Source organism: Misgurnus anguillicaudatus, chromosome 17 (genome assembly GCF_027580225.2).
Source record: "Misgurnus anguillicaudatus chromosome 17, ASM2758022v2, whole genome shotgun sequence".
Lineage (NCBI taxonomy): Eukaryota > Metazoa > Chordata > Actinopteri > Cypriniformes > Cobitidae > Misgurnus > Misgurnus anguillicaudatus.
Window position 1 is genome coordinate 2,902,501 of NC_073353.2, and position 23,028 is coordinate 2,925,528.

General features: G+C 37.3%; 1 protein-coding gene and 1 long non-coding RNA gene across 6 annotated transcripts in view; both read right to left on the reverse strand.

Moving 5' to 3' along the window:
• The window catches only part of mylka (myosin, light chain kinase a), a 113,584-nt gene that overhangs the window by 64,188 nt on the left and 26,368 nt on the right, over positions 1-23,028 (reverse strand). The window contains exon 1 of one of the 3 annotated variants that reach the window (XM_055214866.2): positions 6,668-6,811. The exons of the other annotated variants lie outside the window; for them this stretch is intronic. Within the exon in view, the coding sequence (XP_055070841.2) occupies positions 6,668-6,670 (3 nt within the window). The 5' untranslated portion in view covers positions 6,671-6,811. Of the gene's footprint in view, positions 1-6,667; positions 6,812-23,028 lie in introns of those variants that run through there. 3 annotated transcript variants of the gene reach the window in all.
• Positions 787-5,164, reverse strand: LOC129438461 (uncharacterized). Of its 3 annotated transcripts, XR_012358225.1 has the most exons (6): positions 4,030-5,164; positions 2,606-2,696; positions 2,332-2,492; positions 1,795-1,937; positions 1,558-1,646; positions 787-1,468 (listed from the first exon to the last, which is right to left on the reverse strand). It is a non-coding gene; the product is annotated as an uncharacterized lncRNA (long non-coding RNA). The 3 variants fall into 3 exon arrangements; XR_012358224.1 differs by having other exon boundaries at positions 2,332-2,696; XR_012358223.1 differs by lacking the exon at positions 4,030-5,164 and having other exon boundaries at positions 2,332-3,277.

Consider the following 23,028-nt stretch of genomic DNA (forward strand, 5'->3'; position numbering starts at 1 on the left):
ATGTGAGTGTCGTAACTCTTTTATTATACGACTCTGGGACATTAGTAGTTGCTTAAGATGAAGTTAAAAAACTTAGTAACAGTAATCATTTGTATGGCTTGAGTCAAAATCTTTGCTTAAAAATCCTAAATCAATCAATTAAAAAAAATAACAAATCAAACCTACATAGTGTACAGTTATACCAACAGAATGACTTGAGGTATTGTATCTTTAGTCCATAACATTACCTCAGGTTTCCAGTGCTGCTGCAGTTGACTTTTGTCATGTTTTTATTCCACTATACTTACGACAGCAATAAATAAGATGATAGATTACACAAGATTCAGTGTTTAAAGATAAGTGAAACCCATATAGCCGATGTAAATGCATCAAGAACATATTTACATGTTAAATGGCAAAACAATTGAAAAGTTTTTATTAAAGAATATCTACAATATTAGTTAATGTCATTAAAGGTAAATTATTTACTGTAGCGCATGGGCGAATTGCCATAAAGCAATCGTCTGATGGTGCACTCTTAAAACAAATGTGTTAAAAACAACACAACATGTGTTATTTTTTACAAATGTTCTGAGTGTGCGCAGGGACAACACATGTTGAGTTAAATTTAACACAGAATATGTGTTATAAAATGCAACACAAAAATGTGTAACTTTCTATTAATCTAACACAACTGTGTGTTACCGAGTAATTGTTTAGCTTTAATATTAAAGAGAAAAAAAACATATGATTTGTAAACTTTAAATTATGAAATCAAGCAGACAACTATTGAATATTGTTCACAAACTATTTATTTGTAAAATAACAAATATTTGACAATTAATGCTTGCATGAAAATATGCTAGCACTTTATGTTGCTAGATGTATGCTAATTTAAATAAATGTAAGTGCAAGTATAATTACTTCAAACATACATTACATTGATACGTTTTAAAACACTATTTATAAAATAATTAATTGAATTTAAAAGCAACTGTGTTAAACATGTTGAATAGAACAATGTCTGAAATCGTTTCCAACATGCAAGTATCAAAAAAATTTAACTTGTCCTGAAACATTAACATGTTATCTTACATTTAGAAAAATACTTAAAATGAACTTGACAAGTGTATTTAAAGAAATTTCCGTCACAAAACATTAAGGGGCGGTTTCCCACACAGGGGATTAGCTTAATCCAGGACTAGGCCTTAGTTTAATTAGGAAATATAACTGGTTTCAACAAAAAACATTACTGGTGTGCATTTTGAGGCAAAACAAAGGGCACTGATATATTTTAAGATATAAGTTGCTTTCAGTACCGCACAGGTGAGATTGTCAACATCAGGTGGAAAGGCAAAAGAATCGTTCATTGCAACAGTTACGTAGTGGCCTCCATGTCCTGAAGAACCGTTGTAAACCAACTGTGGCTGAGCTGATTTCAGACACCCTTTGATCATTTAGTAAGCAAAGACGTCACACTGGTACCAGCCTACACAAATGAAACAATGAACATCCTTAGAAAATGTTGTTGCATGAAAATGACTTATTTTATATAAAGTTTAGAGTCACAAAGCCTACCGGCATCAAGTCCCACAGGACTGACTCAGCAGAATTCACACAGCAGAAGATGAACGAGTATCCTTAACATTGTATAACACAGCTCTCATCTGGGTGTAGTAAACATGCAGGTCACATGCAAAATATAAATGAGAAAAAATTCTTAAAAAAGGATTACTTTTATATCGTACTTTGAATGTTACATTTTAAACCTCATTTTCCAAATTAAACATTTGGAACAGAGATAGGAAATCATACCATTATGTTGACTGTCAGCTTTCTTCAATAAATGTCTGATGTCTATTTTCTTCTCTAAAGATGCTTTTCCCTGAGTTTCTCAATAATTGTCACATTCCCATTTCTTCTTTCCCATCGGTAAGTCTGGAAAACTTGATGTCCCCCTTCAGTGAATTTAAAAAGAAATATTAATATTGGAATTATGAAACACTTTGTGTAAAGTTATCTCTAGTTAAAGGCGGAGTGCACAATGTTTGAAAAACGCTTTGGAAAAGGAGACGGGCCGACTACCAAAACACATTTATAGCCAATCAGCAGTAAGGAGCGTGTCTACTAACCGACATCCTTGCCAGGTTGCGTATGTGTGGGGCGGGTCTTTTAAAAGAAGGTCCAGATTCTATTGGCGTAGGGGCGTGTTTGTTTAGGTGATTTCAAATATCAACATTGGCTTTCAAACATTGGGCACTCCGCCTTTAAATAAATTACAAACACTGGCATGTCCAGAAATTGGGGATATTCCTTAAAGATTTCACCAATAATTGGTGATTTTGTCATTACCTGTATCCATCTTCTTTGATGCCCGAAGGTTTAGTCAATGGCATTCTTTATTGATGATCTCCTCCCACTTCAACTCTGTTGAAGCTACCGTCTGATGTTCTGTAATTTAATTTTTATAAATCCACTGTGTGATGGCCCATCAAAAAAAAAAAAAAATGCTCCTATCATGATCAATGCAAAAATAGCACTTAGTTAGAGTCAAGTACAGTTTTTATACACATTGTCAAGTAAGTAATTTCATACACATAAATGAAGTATGTAAAAGCATCCTTACGGTACATGTCCCTCTTTTTGACCAAATGAGACCATAATCCAACAACAAAATCTCCTTTGAGAGTGCCAGCTTTTCTTTTTCAGATGGATAGCTGAAAAAGATTACAAACAAACATTGACACAAGAATTGTGATTTACATCTAGTTAAGTATTACTGGGCAGTATTTATAACTCAATAGTGCAAAAACACTTTACAGCTAGTAGCACAAAACTACACCCATCTTATTCACGTAAGTTAGCACTTCAGCCTTACTGCAAGCAGTGAAAGGTTCGTGAAGTTCGACCCTTACCATTAGACCACTAACGTTACTCTCCCAGTAATTCATTGCGTCTTGTCTAACTTTATATTGAACGCGAGCGGCGCGACACGAAAATAAAAAACAGTATTATAAAATGTGGCTGTGCATCATCCAGAATGTACAGCATCGCCGATTAATAATGAGTTTTACCGTCTTTTGTCTCGTCATGCCGCTCACAGGTGTACAGTACGTTAGGTACAGTGACGTGTATACTGTTCCACCATGTGCTTAACCAAACGCGACGAGGCGTTGCGATAATCGAAAGGCATAATTTATAATGACCCGTCCTATAACGTAAGGACATAAACTGAAAAGGAACCCGTTACCGCGTGTCACGTCTATTTAGGACACGGTGTTAACGATTTACGTTACAGTGCTGCCATAGACTGTAAAAAAGATGGACGACGCCTGTTCGCTCTCTTCCATTGGTGAAAAGTGAAGCCGCCAGTTGCCCGATATGGCGCTGACATCTTGGGTCTTGAGTCTGCGCAATAGCGATTTCGGGACCAGTCATGCGCAGTAGTGAGCAGGAAGGGAAGGCGCGAAGTCAAAACCCCGCCCTCGCTCTCGTAGAATGCGCATATCACACGATATCACAGCTGTCAATCATGACGTGACCCCACCGTTTTTATATCATTAAATAACTAACTAAACACAAACCTATTTTAAAAACAAACATTTGAATTTACATCAGCGTGATAAAAGCTACAGTAAATGACAGAAACCAGCTTCGGAAAAAAGATAATTGAAGTGTAATTAATTTTTTTAGTTGGTCTCAAGTCCCATTGAATAACATGGGGAGGCGGGCTTTATGACCTATACTGGGACCGGTCACTGGGGGGCGATCGAGACGTTTTGGCTTCACTTTTCAGGGCTTGTGCGGCACGCTTGAGTGCTGCAAGCAAATGTCACACATATTACGAACCCATAGTCCAATGTGCCTTTCATTAAACAATGACTGTTAACATGAATCTCCAAACGTAACTTTGCAAAACGAGCGAGCATTTAACGTTACCATAATAAAGTTTAAATTAACAGTCTCCTGCACAATTAATACGAAAGTTTCTTACACTATATGAAAAATAGATATCATATTATAACTGTAATTTTTAATTTAATTTCTTACCTGATGCAGACAGGAACATTCTTGACCTCTTGACTGGAAAGGCGGTTGGAAAAGAACGTCACTGCGCAGGCGCAACACAATATGCGTTGTGTGTTTGTTTTTTCAATAAAACAAATTCAAAACAGACTGCCAGCCAAGGCTCAATAATAATGATAATGATTTTCATAATAATGAAATAAAAATAACCCACGAAAAAAATTCAATTAAAAATACAATAATGCGTAGTTGTATGTCCATGTGAAACGTCATCAGCAGATTCGTGTGAACTTACGACAGCCACCAATGGAAGAGAACGCCTGCATAATGTTTGAAATATTACTCTTATTGTGTCACAAAGTGTATGTTCAAAAGCTTTTTAGGCGATAATGTATGTATAAAAAGTTCAAATTTGCGGTCGGTTTATAAAGAGAGCGTTTATTAAAAAATCTGCCCCGACTTTTTCGGAGTTCTGATCCAGACAACCAACGGGTACTTAGCGCTCATGTACCCCGCCCAACGCAGCTTGATCTCGGCAAGTCCTTCTGAAAATCACCGCTGGCCGCTGGGTGTTAATGTGTTAGTAGTGGTTAACAGTGTTATATATATTTTATTTTCGGTACTGTCTTATGGACAATCTTTGGTCTCATAAATATATTATCTGTTCCTGGGCAAATCGTTTTGACTAAGAACAAAGTTGCATTGTAAAACTTTATATTTTTTATTTAACTTTGTGGTGAAGTGCAGACTTATTTGTGCTTTTGACCGAACTTGCTTGTATATTTCCTGTTGCACAAACATCTTATACTTGATAAAGGAATGTGTTATATATGATATTTGGTTTTTATAACAAACAAAAGTACAGGATAATCAGTGTCAGTGCACGCTGCCTAAATCACTTTTTTATGAAATTGACAGGATATAGTGTTTTATATCAAAATTTTTCATGTTACTTCGTTTAAATATAAATCGTCATTAAACTACAATAATTATGCATTTCATTTTATTGTGTACTGGTTAACGTGTTTTACACATTCATTGTGTAAGCAGTTAAGCATAATATTTACACATTATGTGTCAGTTCCAACACAAAAATGTGTTAGAATCCTTTTACACATATTTTGTGTAAATTTTTAACACATCAATTTTAAGAGTGTGTAGAGACGCTTATACTGTATAGTTAGTGTTACAGGTAACACTATTGTTATCCTTAAAGTGTGAATAAACAAACAGGGTTTTAAATTAAAAGCAGACAAACCGCCAAATTTGGATACAAATTAGTGGTGGTGGGGGGGGGGGTAACGTTGCCAGATCTATTGCCAATTTGGCGTTAATATCTTTGTAAAGCTCATGCAAGTCAAATCTGGCACAGTTTAAGTGCAAATACTTAAATCGTAAGTCATCATATTATACTAAATACAGCATCTGCACATCTCTGGCTTACTTGAACACACTCGTCACTACGAAACAAAAACGTCATGCTAGACTCGAACAGCGGTACTTAGCTGGGGCCCGGGTTACTACTAACCCCAGCGTAAAAAGACACCCCATACAACCTAGGAGATCAAGAGAAGAAAATCTGAAGTTTTAATACCAAGTGGCAAACTGGACGTGATGCTTTATTTGATGTTCATTGTACTGTGTTGATTTGCTTACTTAAAAACTGTTTTGGTGAAAAGGACCAGGATGAAAGAGGAAAGGAGGAGTTGGCAATTTTTTTTTGAATAATATGCTATTCAGATTTTATAATAAATAATAATAAGATCCTAATAAATGTTTATAAATAAAAATGTGACACAGTAAATCGGGTTATTTTTATTTTATTATTGTTATTATTATTTATTTATTTTGGTTAGTAGAAGTTCTGAATGGCCGGTAACTTAAAAATGTATTAGCCAAATTGTCTGGTGATTGAAAAAGTACATTTAAACCCTGTAGACAACAGTAAACACTGTACTGAACAAATGCTGGGTTATTTTCAACTATTTTAACTATATTATGGGTTATTTTTAAATATTGTACCCAAAAATGGGTTAAATCAATGCAGTGGTCTGGGTTTGTCCCTATTTGACCAAACCCTTGGTTGAAAATAACCCAGCATTTTTTAGAGTGTAGGCAATGCTAGCTTAAACAAACATTTTAATCGTTTGCTTATCTTGCATTATTATAATAAACAGGTGTAAACTCTTGTACAGTAGCATTGAATCAAGTTATCAGCAGAAATTAAAAAGCATCTTAACATTTGACACACACAAATGCTCAAGAAGCTTTGATATGTGGTTCTTCTTAAAGGATTCTCCTGTAAACTTTATCGGTCTCTCTCTGCTTACTTCTGGTTCTACCAACCATACAAATCCTGGTATGCTGACCATGCTAATCAGGACATAATGGACAATCCCTCTCTTGTTTTAATTCACTGTATTGTCTTAAAGTCTCATTTCTACAGATCTAAGTGATTTTTTCTATATTGCACACTTGATATTCTCTCAATATAAAAACCAAGCAGCACATGATCACGTACTTCAGACTCAAAATGAAACAACCACCAGAAGAAAGGCTGCAATGGTTTTCAGATCGAATATACAACTTTGTACGGCTCAAAAGATTGATTCCAGATGGCCTTCTAAATTCCAAGGACATTTAAAAAGGATAAAAAATTTACCATAAAGGAATGGTTCTGCTGATTCCGTCGGTCTGGTCTCACTTACTCTCAGTCAAACATTACCTCACGGGGACAGGTTCGCTTCAGTAGACATTTGCCCAAAAACAGCAATATTAGCTCTGAATTTTCTGTTAAATCACAGCAGTGCTGGTATTTCCTCAATGTCAGCTGCTGTTTTTTCTTGCATTCTCTCTCTCTCTCTCTCTCTCTCTCTCTCTCAGTTTCAAGCTGTTACTCTGAGACTTGCGGTCTGAAGCCCTGCCTCAAAAATCCAACAAGACTTGCATCCCATGTTGAGGGCAGGAAAACCGAGGTTGTTTGAATAAACCACTGGTTTTTACATTTCTCTTTCAGATAATTCATATCGATGGATCAAGCAGGGCACAAGTCTCCAAAATACCCAGACAGAGAGATTATTATTAGGCTACTATTAAGCAAGAAGAGATAAAGAGAGTCATCTACTGTACACAATGAGCATCAGAACATACATCCATATGTGCACTGCACACACACACACACACACACACACACACACACACACACACACACACACACACACACACACACACACCTATCGTACATAGAAACAATGATATAAAGTACACACACTACACATACACAAACAACACAAAAGCAGCTAGATTTTTATATTTGTAAAGACAATGTGATCTACCAGATGTGAAAAACATGGAATGCAACTAAGAACACTTGCCTTTGCAAACACTTCTAACATACGAGTAGATCTACCATGTCCGTGTCTAATCCAATGACAGTCTTAACATTTTTAAGTATATGTTTTGAGAGCCAACAACACTGTTACTTCTTATTAAGCAAAGTGAATTTGTAGTAACACAATGGAATCTGAAAATAGATGACATTCCAGGAAAACTTCATCAACATACTGTACATGAATATAAACAAACAAAACCACATGCTCAGCTTTTTCTAATCAATATTGTCTTTCACCAGTATTCAAAATCCATTATCCTCATCTTGTAATGAGCCCTTTAAACATCTGCCCAGATCTCTTTCCACTGAACATTTGATATACTCAGAGGTGTTTTATATGTGAAAGTCAAACTCAGACACAAGGCAGGACACAGCTTTGCAATGTTTTCTTTTTCCTATTTTTACACTGTAATTGTTAATAATTAGCAATGGCAGTTTCTTGTTTGTAATATGATAACCACATACTTACTTCAATTCAGTTTTGTTTTTACATTTACTCATTTGGCAGATGTTTCTATCCAAAGAGACTTACAGTTTTGTTTATTTTTATCAGTATTTGTGCTCCCTTAGATCAAATTCGTGACCTTTAACACTGTTAAGGCAATGTTCTACCACTGATCTATACAGAATCATGTGTTTTTGTCATATACACGGAATAAAACTTGTAGTGAAATCACAATAGAATCAATTAAAGTATCTGAACTGAATCAATGAGTTTCATAAATAAAAGTGAAAACTAAAGTTATGTGCTGAGTTCAGTGTTTCTTTGGGCTGATCTGGAGTCAGTATTGGTGATGTTCCACCTGACTCTCATTATGGGGCCTCCTACAAATATTCACTAATGACTTGCTGTACAGTGAAGTTACTGACAACAGCCAACTTTACAGCTTTTCAGCACATACTTACCTATCTACTAATCACAATCTATAAAAGATCTAAAGCTAAAGGCTTAACTATGATGAACATAAACTAAACAGACAGATTTTTTGTTAGATGTAATTTGTCATTAATACTTTAATATCACTACGAACACAACAGTCTGATTACAAACCTACAGACATTGTTTTTACAGTTAGTATCACTATGTACATCATTTGTGCACATAAATGTGCAATAATGCCAAGTATTTTATACATTTTTGTATTTAATGTCTCTACACAGTGTTTACTACTATGTGTTAGGCTGCTATATGCAAAAGTTCAAAATTGTGAAAAAAAATGCTCTATAAAAATAAACTTCACGAGTTCGCATTAACATCTAGGCTAATCAATAGGTTAACAAGATAAAGCATATTTGGCGTGCCGTCCAAAGGGAGGGCTCCAAGCTCGGAATTTTAGCCCGTATATTATGCAACGTCACGCTAGGAAGCACCTTAAGTTAATGGCTAGAGATAGAGAATAGTACAGATATGTGGAAACGTTAGTCTAGGTTAATGATGGATCGCGAAGCTGGTGAACATAACAGAAATACTTGGTGCAATGGAAGCAGAAGCCACTGTTACGCGGGCAGGGCCGCCTTAACCTAATGTGAGGCCCCAGGGCTAAGAGGTTTTGTAGGCCCCCCTTCCCCTCGATTTATAGTCTCTTTTTTAAGTGTAATATCTAGGTAATCTACATCACAAAATGCATTAGTTTCTTTCGAGACATACAACAGTGAGTTTTCCCTCTTTGAGCCAGAAAACACCATAATATTGTTATTAACATATCACTGAGCCCACTTGAGCATAAACACAAGACACTTTATTTAACAACCACACACAGCAACTTGTGGTGATAATAAAACCAAAATGTGTGAAAGTTTATATGTTTATAAGCTTTATGTTTATATAATTTTTGAAATATAATTTGCAGAAAATTGCCACTCACTAACTAAATGCTCACCACAGTTTTAAAAATATAATAAGTTAAAGTTTTAAAGTGAAAATGCATTAATGATAACAAAAGATAAGTCTTTATAGACAGAATCTTGTTAAATGCATTAATGATAACAAAAGATAAGTCTTTATAGACAGAATCTTGTTTTTTAATCATTTATTTATTTTGTAGGCTATTGAAGATATAGTATGCATTGTATTTAGTATTTATGCATACATAAGCATGTAAAACGACCAAGTATGAATATGCACAAAACAGACAGGGAACATACCTGTATATAAGATCTTTAGATAATGAGATTATAATGGTGCTATCAGGGGATGATGATTTGAGATGGTTTTGTCGCTCTTTACTTTCTTAGACTTGCACCTTTACCGTTGCGTCTGTTTCTCGTCTTTCTACCAACAGATGTGTGTACTGTGAGCTGACGTCGCGTCAAACTACATCGCTCCAGTTGCGCACGCGTCACTGATATAAACGCGAGTAAACTTAAACTTCATAGCAACTAACTGCATTATGTGCGCGAACGCCTTTCTTAATTTAGCGGCACAGTTTCTTGTGCACGGGTCAGGGACTTCTGCATGCCAGAGACTCAGCTGAACGAGCACAGAGAGCGAACGAGCGAGCGCGCGCACGAAAGAGAGAGAGACCTGCACCTCACTAGTGCTTATTATGAAATTTTAGAAATTACTCTTTTATTTGTTGGTGGATTATTTCCCGTTTCTCTGTCACACTCAGTCTAACATGCAGTAATGTCAAGTTGACAACGTGCACTTAATTACATTACGTGGAATAAAAAATATGTTACGTCTGACATTTTATTTCACGTTAAGTTACAACGAACCAATCAGCAGCCATGTAACGTGCAATTAGAGTGATTGACAGAAAACCCGACAAGTTACAAAACAATATGACATTTTCAGCTCGTCATGAACGCAAACTTGGGAGGCCCTTGAACTTGGGAGGCCCCTGGGCTTCAGCCCAGGTAAGCCCGTGCATTAAGGCGGCCTTGTACGCGGGTGAGGGAATTGATTGAGGCCGGCCGTCCTGTGATCTAGGATGCGGCCCAAACTTGCTGAGCGCCTGCTGCCGGAGGTGAAATGGCAAATAAAGGACCCTGTACTTTGTGAAGTAGGGTGGAGACGCTGCAGGACATGAGTTTTGGGCCCGACGGCCTTGCTTGCTCGAGCAAATAATAGTGGAGCAATGGGAAAGGGTTAGGAGACTGAAATGAGAGACATTTAAGTCATATGACTGATCATTAAACCTGCCCAAAAGATAAGGTTTTAGTTTAATAGTTCTTGTTACAACGCTTTTAAAAGTCCTTTTCAATGATTTCAAAATGGTGTAAGTCTTGGTGGTGGGGGCAATAGTAGTAGGATGACCACCTGCTAATAAGCCCAAGGGGGGACAAGGGGTGTGTTTCTGAGGGACAATGTGGGACACTCCCTGGCCCGGCAGTGCACCCAACCCACGGGCCAACTTATTGATAGTGGTTTACCCATTTCTTGCACATACCACCTTACACTGCAAAAAAATAATTTTCAAGAAAAAAAATCTTAGTATTTTTGTCTTGTTTTCATTAAAAATATCTAAAAATTCTTAAATTAAGATGCTTTATCTTGATGAGCAAAATGACCCATGACAATAAGTCTAGTTTTTAGACCAAAATATCAAATTTAAGTGATTTTGTGCACAAAACAAGCAAACAAATCTGCCAATGGGGTAAGCAAAAAAAATGTAACACTAAATTTGCCTACCCCATTGGCAGATTTTGTTCCTTGTTTTATGCACAAAATCACTTAAAATTGATATTTTTGGTCTAAAAACTGGACTTATTTTCTTGGGTTGTTTTGCTCCTAAAGAAAAAGCATGTACATTTAAGAACTTTTAGATATTTTTACTGAAAACAAGACAAAAATACTTAGAATTGTTTTTCTTAAAAATAATTTTTTGCAGTGTACATGGCATATTAATAATGCCCTATTCCCCTAAACATGATGTATGCTCATGAATAGGCCAACCAATGTGTATTTTTTTCTAAATAAAGATTCATAATATTTTGAACATTCAATGATTGACAGATGCACTTCCACTTACGATTTACTTTAGCTATTTAATTTATTTTTCATTACAATTTATTCACTTTAAATAAATGATAATATAAAATTTAAAAATTAACAGGAATTGAAGTGGCTCAACAACACAGGAACAGTTAAAAAACTCTTAACTCACAACTCCAGAGGTTCACGGAACGAGAAGGGGGAGGAAGGATGGTGAACTTGCATGTTATTAAAGGCAGGTGCAGGAAAAAAAACTGTTCAGTGTTCTGGAGACACCTTTAGGACTGTCAGCCTCAAGTATTTATTTTGTCTTTCTTGTACCCACACCTTCTCTTTATAATTGATGATGGCGGTGCAGAGTCAGACTCAGTCTCTTTCTCCATTTTTCGAATTGGAAAGTGCGGATCTAAAAGGTATGCACGTGCGTGGCTGCGTGCGGACTGCACTGTCATGACAACAACGAAAAAGTTGACAACAACCAGGGCTGGGTTTCCCGATAACGATTGAACTTAGCACTTAAGAGCGCTTTCAACGAGCTACTTAAAGGGATACTTCACCGATTTAGCATTCAGCTTTGTATCTGTAGAAACCCGGCAGTATTACTGAATGACCATGTTTCCCTCCATCATTTCCCCCGAGAGGAGAGATATCTGCATTTTGGTTCTGCAAAAAAGTCCTCCGATGATGCAAAAATCGTCATATTACATCATCGGAGGACTTTTTTGCAGAACCAAAATGCAGATATCTCTCCTCTCAGGGGGAAATGAGGGAGGGAAACATGGTCATTCAGTAATACTGCCGGGTTTCTACAGATACAAAGCTGAATGCTAAATCGGTGAAGTATCCCTTTAATGAACATTCGTTGTTCATTTACGTGCGTTTCCCAAAGATGCACGTGAAACGATCGCTCGCAGCTGGGTTTTAAGTGCTACTTACGAGTCGCTATCCGTTTGTCAAGTGCTGAAATGTCACCAATAGAATGACTCGAATTTGTAGCAGAAGCTTGTTTAGGCTAATGATCTTCAGCCGATGTGCACTAATATTTTTAATAATATATTTTCATTATTGTTCAATGACTTTTTAAATGTTTTAATAATTTATTAAATATTCTTTTCCGTATTTAGTTAGGACTCGTCCCACTGCGAAATGCCTTCTGCGTTTCTATTATTGTTTAGATTATTATTATTATTTGTTGTTTATTATCTATGTTTATTTATTATTATGGATTATTGCATTTTACCATAAATATTTATTTAGTTTCTTTAATTAGATGCAATTTCCCTTCAAAACAATGTTTAGATGAATTATAGCAGCAATCGGTATGAACCATTTATCAATTTGCTATACCAACTTTTACCAAAATACAAAAACGTTTACCAACTTGTACAAAATACGTTTTCCTTCTTTATTAATTTATGTTTAGTCATTTAAATTTGATTTCTCATTTGAATTTTAAATATATTATATTATATATTTAATATAAAATAAACAAAGAAGAACCCAATAAATAAATAAACATTTAAAACATTACATTATCGTCATTGCAGGAGTGCAATTTGCTGGTTGTCCTGCAGGTGACCTTGTAACTCTGTTGTCTTACGATGAACTTATGAATGAACGAATACTCCAGAGCACTCGTAGATCTACGATGATTTTCAAGTGCAACTTAAGTTACGAAGCTTTTGGGAAACAGCCCGTAATTCTAAGATGATTCGTACGATCGTTTTTACGATCTACTTAACCTTACGATGCTTTTGGGAAACCCGGCCCTAGTCAGCAATTCAACTGAGGGGCAAGTCGCGTAGCGTGCGGCGAGCGAGCCTGAACTGTCAAGCAATGTTCGTTTGGCTGCCTGGGGCTCAAGGATATAGAGCGACCAACTTTTTTTTGGGCGAGCATTGATTATGCGTGACACACGGTCTCAATTTGCGGGACGTATGAATTGGGCTTCAAATGTTGTGCGCGCACGCGCTCCATGGGACGGGTGGTCACCCTAGATCAGTGTTTCTCAACCCTGGTCCTCAAGGACCCCCTTCCAGAATGTTTTAGATGTCTCCTTAATTAACACACCTGATTTAAATTATTAGCTTGATAAGGAGACATTCTGGAAGGAGGCTGATGAGTTGGTTCGGGTGTTTTAAATAAGGAGACATCTAAAACTTTCTGGAAGGGGGTCCTTGAGGACCAGGGTTGAGAAACACTGCCCTAGATAGTAGGATTCAGTATAAAAATCTAAATGAAACAATAGATAAATTACAGAAAGGCAACATCGAAAAGATAAGTCTTCAGCCTTGTTTTAAAAGTGCTGATAGTTTCAGCAGACCTGCAGTTTTCTGGCAGTTTGTTCCAGATATTTGGAGCATAGTAACTAAATGCTGCTTCACCCTGTTTAGTTCTGACTTTGGGGACAACAAGCAGACCTGTGCCAGATGACCTGAGAATTCTGGAGGGTTTGTGGTGCATTAGCATTTCAGAAATGTATTTTGGCCCTAAGCCATTTAGGGATTTATAAACTAAAAGAAGTACTTTGAAGTAAACTCTCTGAGTCACAGGAAGCCAATGTAAAAACTTCAGAATTGGAGTGATATGATTCACTTTCTTGGTCTTAGTGAGGACACAGGCAGCAGCATTCTGAATCAACAGCTGTTTAATTTATTTTTTAGGTAGACTTATAAGAACACTGTTAAAATAGTCGAATCTACTGAAAATAAAAACATGGGTAAGTTTTTCCAAATCCTGCTGAGACATGAGTCCTCTAATCAGCAATATATTCTTAAGGTGGCAATATGCTGATTTAGTTACTGTGTTAATGTGGCTATTGAAATTCAAATCTAAATCCATAACCACACCAATTTTCTGGCTTTGTATGTTGTTTTTAACATTGCCATTTGAAGTTAAGCACTAACTTTCAGTCGTTCCTCTCTCTTCCCAAAAACAACTACCTCCGTTTTTTCTTAATTTAGTGTTAAATTGTGGCACATCCAATCATTGATTTGTTCAATGCTCTTAATCAGTTTTTGTATTGGACTATAATCTCCAGGTGTTAATGTTATATAGAGCTGTGTGTCATCTGCATAACTGTAATGGCTGATCCTATTGTTATCTATTATCTGAGCCAATAGAAGCATGTAAATATTGAACAAAATGGGTCCCAAAACCTAGCCTTGGGGAACTCCACACATCATATTTGTATGCTCGGATACATAATTGCCTATAGACACAAAGTAGTCTCTATTCTTTAAATAGCATTCAATCCAGTTTAGAACTGAGCCAGAAAGGCCAATCCAGTTTTTCAATCGGTCTAATAATATGTCATGGTCGACCGTATCAAACGCAGTGCTGAGATCAAGTAACACCAAGACTGAAGTTTTGCCACTATCTGTATTTAAATCAAGGTACAAAGTTGTCACTGTGATGGTACCTTTAAAAGTTCCTAATATGTACCATTTTGGTACAGATATGTACCTTTAACGAACCTGTATGTACCTTTTAGGCACAAAGGTGTAGTTTGTGAAAAGGTTCTGTCCCAGTGACGACTTTTGTACCATCTTTTTTTAACACGGGCACACGGTCGCTCAGAATACCCTTAAGGGTTTATATAGTAAACTGATATTCACCACTCACATTCCACTGGCTAGTGGACTCAAACATCATGCTGTTGTTTTTCTCTCTCTCTCGTTTTCTCTTTCCTGTTATCAAATTTTCCTGGCTTCACCTTTGCTGTTAAAACTTAGCCAGGTCACACACCTGAAAAACTGCAGCGGGATCAGTCCAAGAAATCCCCAAGCTCATTCACACACACGTATACACACACGTGCATGCATGCACGCCAGCACACACAAACATGCACCACACACCTTATGTAGGCAAACCTCCTTCTAATGCTGAATTCCTCCTAAAAAATCATAACTCATGGCTCTCCAAATGGCACTTGCCACTTATTAAACTAAATATGAGTCATTTGATTTATATTCGCCATGTTTTTCTAATCTCCCTTTAACTTGGGGGAATTTTTTTTCACTAAGCTTGGCACAATGCACTCTGGGTTTGCCTTATCCATGATAGATACTGACTTTACCAGAATGCCTGTTTCTGGACCAGCCTTCGCATCAGGAACATACAGTACCAAAAAAGAATCCCACATACTGTAGGTAGGTAAATGTCTAGATGGTGGATAGCTATATTTTTTTAACAATAACTGTAAACAATTGTAATATACATATTTTTATGAATGATGCACATGTGTTTTGTACAGTTAAGTACTATGAAGAATGAATAAAGGCTGTTTGCCCAATGGCTTCTGATAACATGTAAAGTGTTAATGGCCAAAGGAAATAGACTGAGCATGAAGAGACTGAGGGAAATGATCAGAGAACATAAAAGGTAAAGCTGGAAAAATGTGAATGTCGATATTCCACATCTGTTTCCAATGAGCTTCTTTCTTGTCTGATTTGTTATAGTCTTAAAACCTTATAGAAAAGAGAAAGATCTTGTAATTATACACTTTGCATTTGCTAAGACAAGCATTGATATTACTGTTATTCATGCATAAAGTGCAGTAATATAAAAAAATCAACTTCAGTAAGTAAATTTGACCTGTTTGTACCGTCCCTGGTAAATATAAGTGTCAGGGTTTGTGACGAGAGACAAGAGAACCCAAGCGCAGACGATATCGGGGAGTGAACATTTAACATTTATTAACATGAAAACTGAAAACAAAAAGCCCACGAGGGGGCAACACAACGTAAACATGAAATAACAATACTGACTAGACATAAACACTCTGATGAAACATTAAACTGAATAAACATGAAAGACTGCATAACAAGACATGATTTCAACACAATGATCCAGCCCCAGACAAGAGACAAGAGGAGATTAAATAGGGAAACTTAACGAGGGTAACAGAGGTGCACGGGATGAACTAATAATGAATAATTAACAGGGAGAACAAGGGGACGGGGACTAAAGACGAGACAACAGAGGCACATGCCACAATTATCAAGGCATGGCCTCCACATTAAACAAGAGACTGTCAGAACTCTGCCATCACAATAAAACATAAATATAAAACCAAACTCTCGTGGCAGAGTCCTGACAATAAGCTGGTAAATGTTTTGGTAAAGAGCTGATCCTTTTAGTTGGTCAATACTGGACATGAGCTTGTTGACCAGCAGCTGTGTTCCAGGTGACAGCCAATGTGGTAACTCAAAGCTTGTAGCCCAGCCACAGTATCATGCCTATCAAAAACATTCCAAACACCCAACCCTGCACTACCCTGGCATACCATCCTCATCTTCTACTGAAACTATAATGTAATTGCTAAATCAAACCTGTTTTTCACTCCTGGTGACTGTTTGTGATAACTTCTCTGCTGTACAGTATAATGGTGTTATGCTGCAGTTATACCTTTTTACAATTCTGTGCCTTCTTTCAAGTAAAATAGGAGCAGACATTTTCATATTCCTAAACTAGAGTTCAAGAGGACTATATCATGATATATTGATGCTACTGCAGGCAGCTCTTTCCAGTCATAAGAAATGAGCTATGTGCTGCTGTGTATGGTACCTGTGAGAGATCTGAGATTTATTTTCGGTTCTTTGTTCTGATTGGACTTCTGCTTAGATGGAACATGAGATCCAAAAGGGTTTCACCATTTCTAAAACAAGCTTTCCTTTTCTACTTTTCCCCTTCTTTGTACTTATTTTTCAATCATATATAATTATCTTACAATCTCACTGCTAGTGTATGTATGGTTTGCACATAGTATATTTTCCTTTGTGTTCAGATACTGAGTATGTTTACATGCACAGAATAAGCAGATAACTTTCAAAAAGGAGAAAGCCTTGGAAAGTAGCTAAATTTGACCAGAACTGGGTCAGTAATAAAGGAAGTGTTAATTGACTCAAGTTTCAAAGATACAGCTTCAGGTCAAAATAATTAATTTCATAACTTTTCTGCAAAATGTAATATAGCAATAAAATTATTATAAATGCATATTTTTTATTGATATCAATAACATAACTTTCTATTTATTTATTGTTCTTTTTATGTTATTTTCATGAAAAACAGACTGAATTGTTTTAGGGGAAAAATATCAACCGAATGTTCCTTAGAAGTGTTAGGCAATGACACTTTTACAAGCCACCATATGCAAGTATGATGTGTAGATCTGGCCAAGACAAATGTACTCTGCAATAAAAGACAGTAATAAATTACAGCTCTGTAGTAATCTGCAGTCCCAACGTGTAGATACATTTATAAACTTCATATGGTACCATTTTCATTGTTCTACTGTACTTTGTGGAGAAGTTATGAGGCATCATGGTCATCAGACACCCCCTCTCTTGTAGGCAAATATACTGTGTATATCCATGCAATTATAAATCTTTATCATGACATAGCCTGAAAACAACCAGCACCTTTTCTCATATACAGTCGTATGCAAAAGTTTGAGCACCCCTGACAATTTCCATGATTTTCATTTATAAATATTTGAGTGTTTGGATCAGCAATTTATTTTTGATTGATCAAATATCTGAAGGACACAATAATATTTCAGCAGGTTTACTGGATTAACAGAAAATGTGCAATATGCATCAAAAGGAAATTAAACAGATGCATACATTTGACACCCATGTCATTTTGTGGATTTGAATACTTGTAACTACTTAGGACTGATTCATTGGAACACACACTTGTTTTGGTGAGCTCATTTAGCCTTGAACTTTATAGACAGGTGCATCCAATCATGAGAAAACATTATGTGGCCAATTGAAAGTTGTTGTTCTCTTTGACTCTCCTCTAAAGGGTGTCAACATTGAGGCCTCAAAACAACTCTCAAATGACCTGAAAACAAAGATTGTTCAACATTTTGGTTTAGGGGAAGGGTATCACAAAGTTATGGCAGAGATATAAGCTGTCGGTGTCCACTGTGAGGAACATAGTGAGGAAATGGAAGACCACAGGCACAGTTCTTGTTAAGGCCAGAAGTGGCAGGCTACATAAATATTGAAGGGGCAAATGCAAAGGATGGTGAGAACAGTCAAAAACAGCCCACAGACCACCTCCAAAGACATACAACATCAACTTGCTGCAGATGGTGTCACTGTGCATCGTTCAACAATTCAGCGCACTTTGCACTTTGATGCAAAAGAAGCCTTTTCTGCACACACGCCACAAACAGAGTTGCTTGACGTATGCAAACACACCTTTGGACAACTCAGCTTCATTTTGGAATAAGGTGCTTTGGACTGATGGACTGGGCGAGGTGCAGCTTTTTAATGATCCAGTTTGAAAGCTGTTGGAATGCATCCTAGTTCTAGCGATGAGTTAAAAATATTTGGTACTGGATCTAACACCACAGGAAATACCTATTTTCGTAATTTGGTGGGAACATAGTCTAATATACATAATGATGATTTGGATGATTTTATACATTTTGAGAGCTCTTCTATTGTAGTAGCTTTAAATGACTCAAGTTGTTTGTGTGGTAATCTAGTGTTCAATGTACTATTGGGTAAAATGGTGGCATGAAGTTGTTACTACTGTGTTAGAGTTAAGTATTGGTTTCTGTCCTTGTTTCTAGTCAGTTTCGCAACTATACTAAAGAGGAAACACGGGTTATTATGATTTTCTTCAATAAGCTTGTTGAGATAGGTAGATCTGGTGTTTTTTTATAGCCTATCCGTAGTGTTGAACACTCTTTTCCATGCTACACGCCATACCTCTAACTTTGTGCTTCTCCAATTTTGCTCCATTTTTCTATCTACCTTTTTATGGGCTGCAGTATGATGGTCATACCATGGTACTGGCGTTTTTTCTTTGATTCTCTTTGATCTAATGGGAGCAACAGCATCCAGCGTGCTAGAACAAACATTGGTCAAGGTTTCTATTACAATATCCAGATCTTCAAGGTTATCTGCTATGTTTCATTTGGAACAGGTCTGGGGGATTACTAATAAGGCTGTAGTAGTGTAGTAGTGGAAATTATTGTTCTGCCTAATCGGTAGCATGGTGTGGATCGAGCGATATCTGTAACTACTGTGTACGAAACAAAGCAATGTTTGTTATTGGGATCGGTTATTTCCATATTTAGCAACATTATTTCAAATGGATAAAATTTTATTTCAGATTTATGCATGTTCAAACGCCTTCAGCGTCAGTATGAAGACGCGAAGGGTGCCCCTATGCATCACTATATCGACGAAAATGGGAACTCCGTTGCTTTCATGCTAATCCCTCAGCGTCGGATATAGACGAAAGGGAATCCCGGAAGGTGATGCCGTCATGTTATGCGACGATCGGCAGGATCATGCCGCTTCTGGAAATTTTTTACCATTGTCGCTTTCTGTTACATAAAATTACATCCTAACCCAAACCTAACTCTAACCCTAACCCCAAGCGACAATGATTTAAAAATCAGAAGACAAAAAGTATAAACCAATATTTAAACTGACATCCAAACCCCAAGTCTAACCCCAACCCCAAGCGACAATGGTTTCAAAATTGGAAAAAAATGTAGTAGTTACCGCCCAGAAGCGGCATGATCCTGCCGATCGTCGCATAACGTGACGGCATCACCTTCCGGGATTCCCTTTCGTCTATATCCGACGCTGAGGGATTAGCATGAAAGAAACGGAGTTCTCATTCCGTCGATATAGTGACGCATAGGGGCACCCTTCGCGTCTTCATACTGATGCTGAAGGCGTTTGAACATGCTTCAGATTTTGACGCCTTGGGGAGTGAGAATGTGTTGCATATGATTAGGCACTTCTTGTCTCTGTGTGTGTGTGTGTGTGTGTGTGTGTGTGCCATCAGAGAAGTTTATAAAAATAATCAAAGGCATTGCAGATATGTGGGAATGTATCTTTGTCTATAAGCAACTAAAAGTGAACACTAAAGAGCTGAAATTAACTTAACCACTTAACACAATGCAGGTGTTTTTAGTAATAAAATTAGAAAAATTTGTCATTGGGAGAAACTTAAACAATGCTTAAACAATGCCAACATCATATGCCTGTCATGACACGGAAGTGGAGTAAGGACGCAAATGCAGCAACCCAGTATCACGAAATTGCGTGACTATTTCACGCATGGACCAGCGATTTGCCGCGTTTGAGCGTGAGCATGTCACGCTTTCTGTTTGTGTCACTGTCACGTATTGGTTACTCAACTTCTTTGTCCTAATTTCTTACCATTGTCGCTTCGGTTTAGGGTTAGATTTACATATAATGACACCCTTACCTAAACAAACTCTAATCCCAACGTCAGGTGACAATTGGTTAAAGTTTAGAAAATATAAAAGAATAAGTATTGTATCTTTTTTTTTTATAAACCAATACTTAAAGTGACAAATACTTAAAGTGACATATAACACAAGCACCAAATCTGGCCCTAAGCCGAAGCGACAATGGTTTGAAAATAGGACAAAAAAGTTGAGTAACCAATACGTGACAGTGACACAAACAGAAAAGCGTGACATGCTCACGCTCAAACGCGGCAAAGCGTGACATTGTCACGCTGGTCCATGCGTGAAATAGTCACGCAATTTCGTGATATAGGGTTGAACGCAGAGTTCGAAAATAAATAACATTTAATGATAAAATAGGAAACCAAAAACACGAGGAGTAAAACAACGAACAGGTAGCAAACACAGGAACATCCAAAACATGACACTGGGAACAGACTGGGTAGTAATGACAATCATCCGGCGACTCGAGTGACACAGACAGCAGTATAAATACACAGACACTTAACAAGGAACAGGTGTGATGGGGAATCAGTCCGTGAATTGTCCAGGTGACGTAATCTGAGACACAAACAAAACATGACACACAGACTAGCCGTGACAATGCCAAACCTGAATAAACTGCATAAAATTAATGATAAAAAATAAATTTGTGATGTGCCATCAGTTGTGGTCTTGACCGGTCTTGAAATAAAATTCAGAGTCCTCTTTGTCTGAGACCGAGACAAGACCAAATAAAATGCGGTCGATTCCAAGATGAGACCAAGACCTTTAAAAAGTGGTCTTAAGACCTGTCTTGAGACCGAGACCGATCTCGAGAACTACAACACTACTTGTGGGGTGGATTCATTAAACTAATGTAATCGTCTGCTTTAAGCCAGATTTCTGTTAAGCAGAGCACTAAGTTTTGGTCTGTAAAGATTTCATTGATAATAAGTTCTTTATTGCTAAGCGATCTAATGTTAAGAAGGCAGAATTTGAACAGTTTTATCTGTTAATGTATTGTTTTCTCATTTTATATTAACAAGATTTGTACGAGATGAGGTTAACGGTGCTCTGTATTTGTTTGTTTGAGAAACAGACACAATCGAAATTTGTTAAAACTCTGGTAAAATAAACTGTGTGCTTGGATATACAGTATGTGATCTTGACATGTCAAAGCAGCTAATAGACGGATGGTGAAGCCAATCTGTCTGTTTCCTGACCTGAGCCCTGGATAGTCAGACAATATCACAACTAAGACTATTGGTCAGATTTCTAGAGAGTATAGCACTTCCTTCCCGGGACAGATAGAGGCCATCTCTTTAGCAGGTCAGGTCTCACCCAGGAATGCTTCCAGTTGTCTATAAACCCTACGTTATGCTGTGGGCACCACTTTGACATCCAGCCGTAAAGTGACACTAATCTATTATACGTCTCATCATGCGGGGTGCATGAGAACATCAAACCTAACTGAACTGGAGATGTTTTGTGGTACAAAATACATTCATTCAGAATCCGGGCACTCATTACAGGCTATAGGAAGTGTCTAGAGGCTGTTATTTCTACTAAAGGAGGCTCTTTGTCAGGTTAAGAGCATCCAATATTTAAATGATACAGTATCTACAGTGGTATCAACCCGTACAACATTTACCAAGTGAAGAACAACCTGCAAGGTGCAACAGACATGAAGTCAAACTGCCTTTAATGCCTATAAATAGCTAGAGCACAATGTTACATTGACAATCTCATTTCATGGAAACCAGAAACTCCTTTAAACGTGATGACCCTGAACTTTTGTTTTATGCTCCTCCATAAATCTGTCAAAAAGAGACAATAGCCTCTTTCACACAGTAATTCTGGTAAATTACCATGAATTTACCAGAATGAATTTACCAGTAAATACAAAAATGTGCTGTTCACACATGCAGTGACGTTCCGTCTTTTTACCGGTAAGACATCATTCACACATCAGTATCAAAATATCGGTAAACTCGGAGAGAAAGCGGAAGTTACCTGTGGCGCGCGGCCGGCGAGCTCCGTCCGTGTCGTATTTGTAAACGGCGGGTTAAGACTTAATATCCATGTCCGTATTTTGTTGTTTTCACATCTGTGGCAAACGGTCGCGAAGTTGCTCGTGACCAAACAACATTGCGTTAGGCGGCGTCAAACGGAACCTGCGCGTTTGCACATTAGGCTTCACAGATGGTGTGCTAAGGACGTCGGCAATTTGGCAATTTGATGGTAAGCTGTTTTAAACAACTTTGGTGAAGAAATGTGGATGTTAACTTCAGGTGTGCTCGACTTTTAAGCAACATGTGTGTGGAAACGTCCGTAAACAGTCTGGGGGAAACCGCGTCACCTGTATAAAAAACGTTCTGATTGTCGCGCCCGATCTGTCAGCACGGTCTGACGTCATCCGTTCTAAATGCCGGTAATGCTATATTTTTCGTTCACACACAGCGC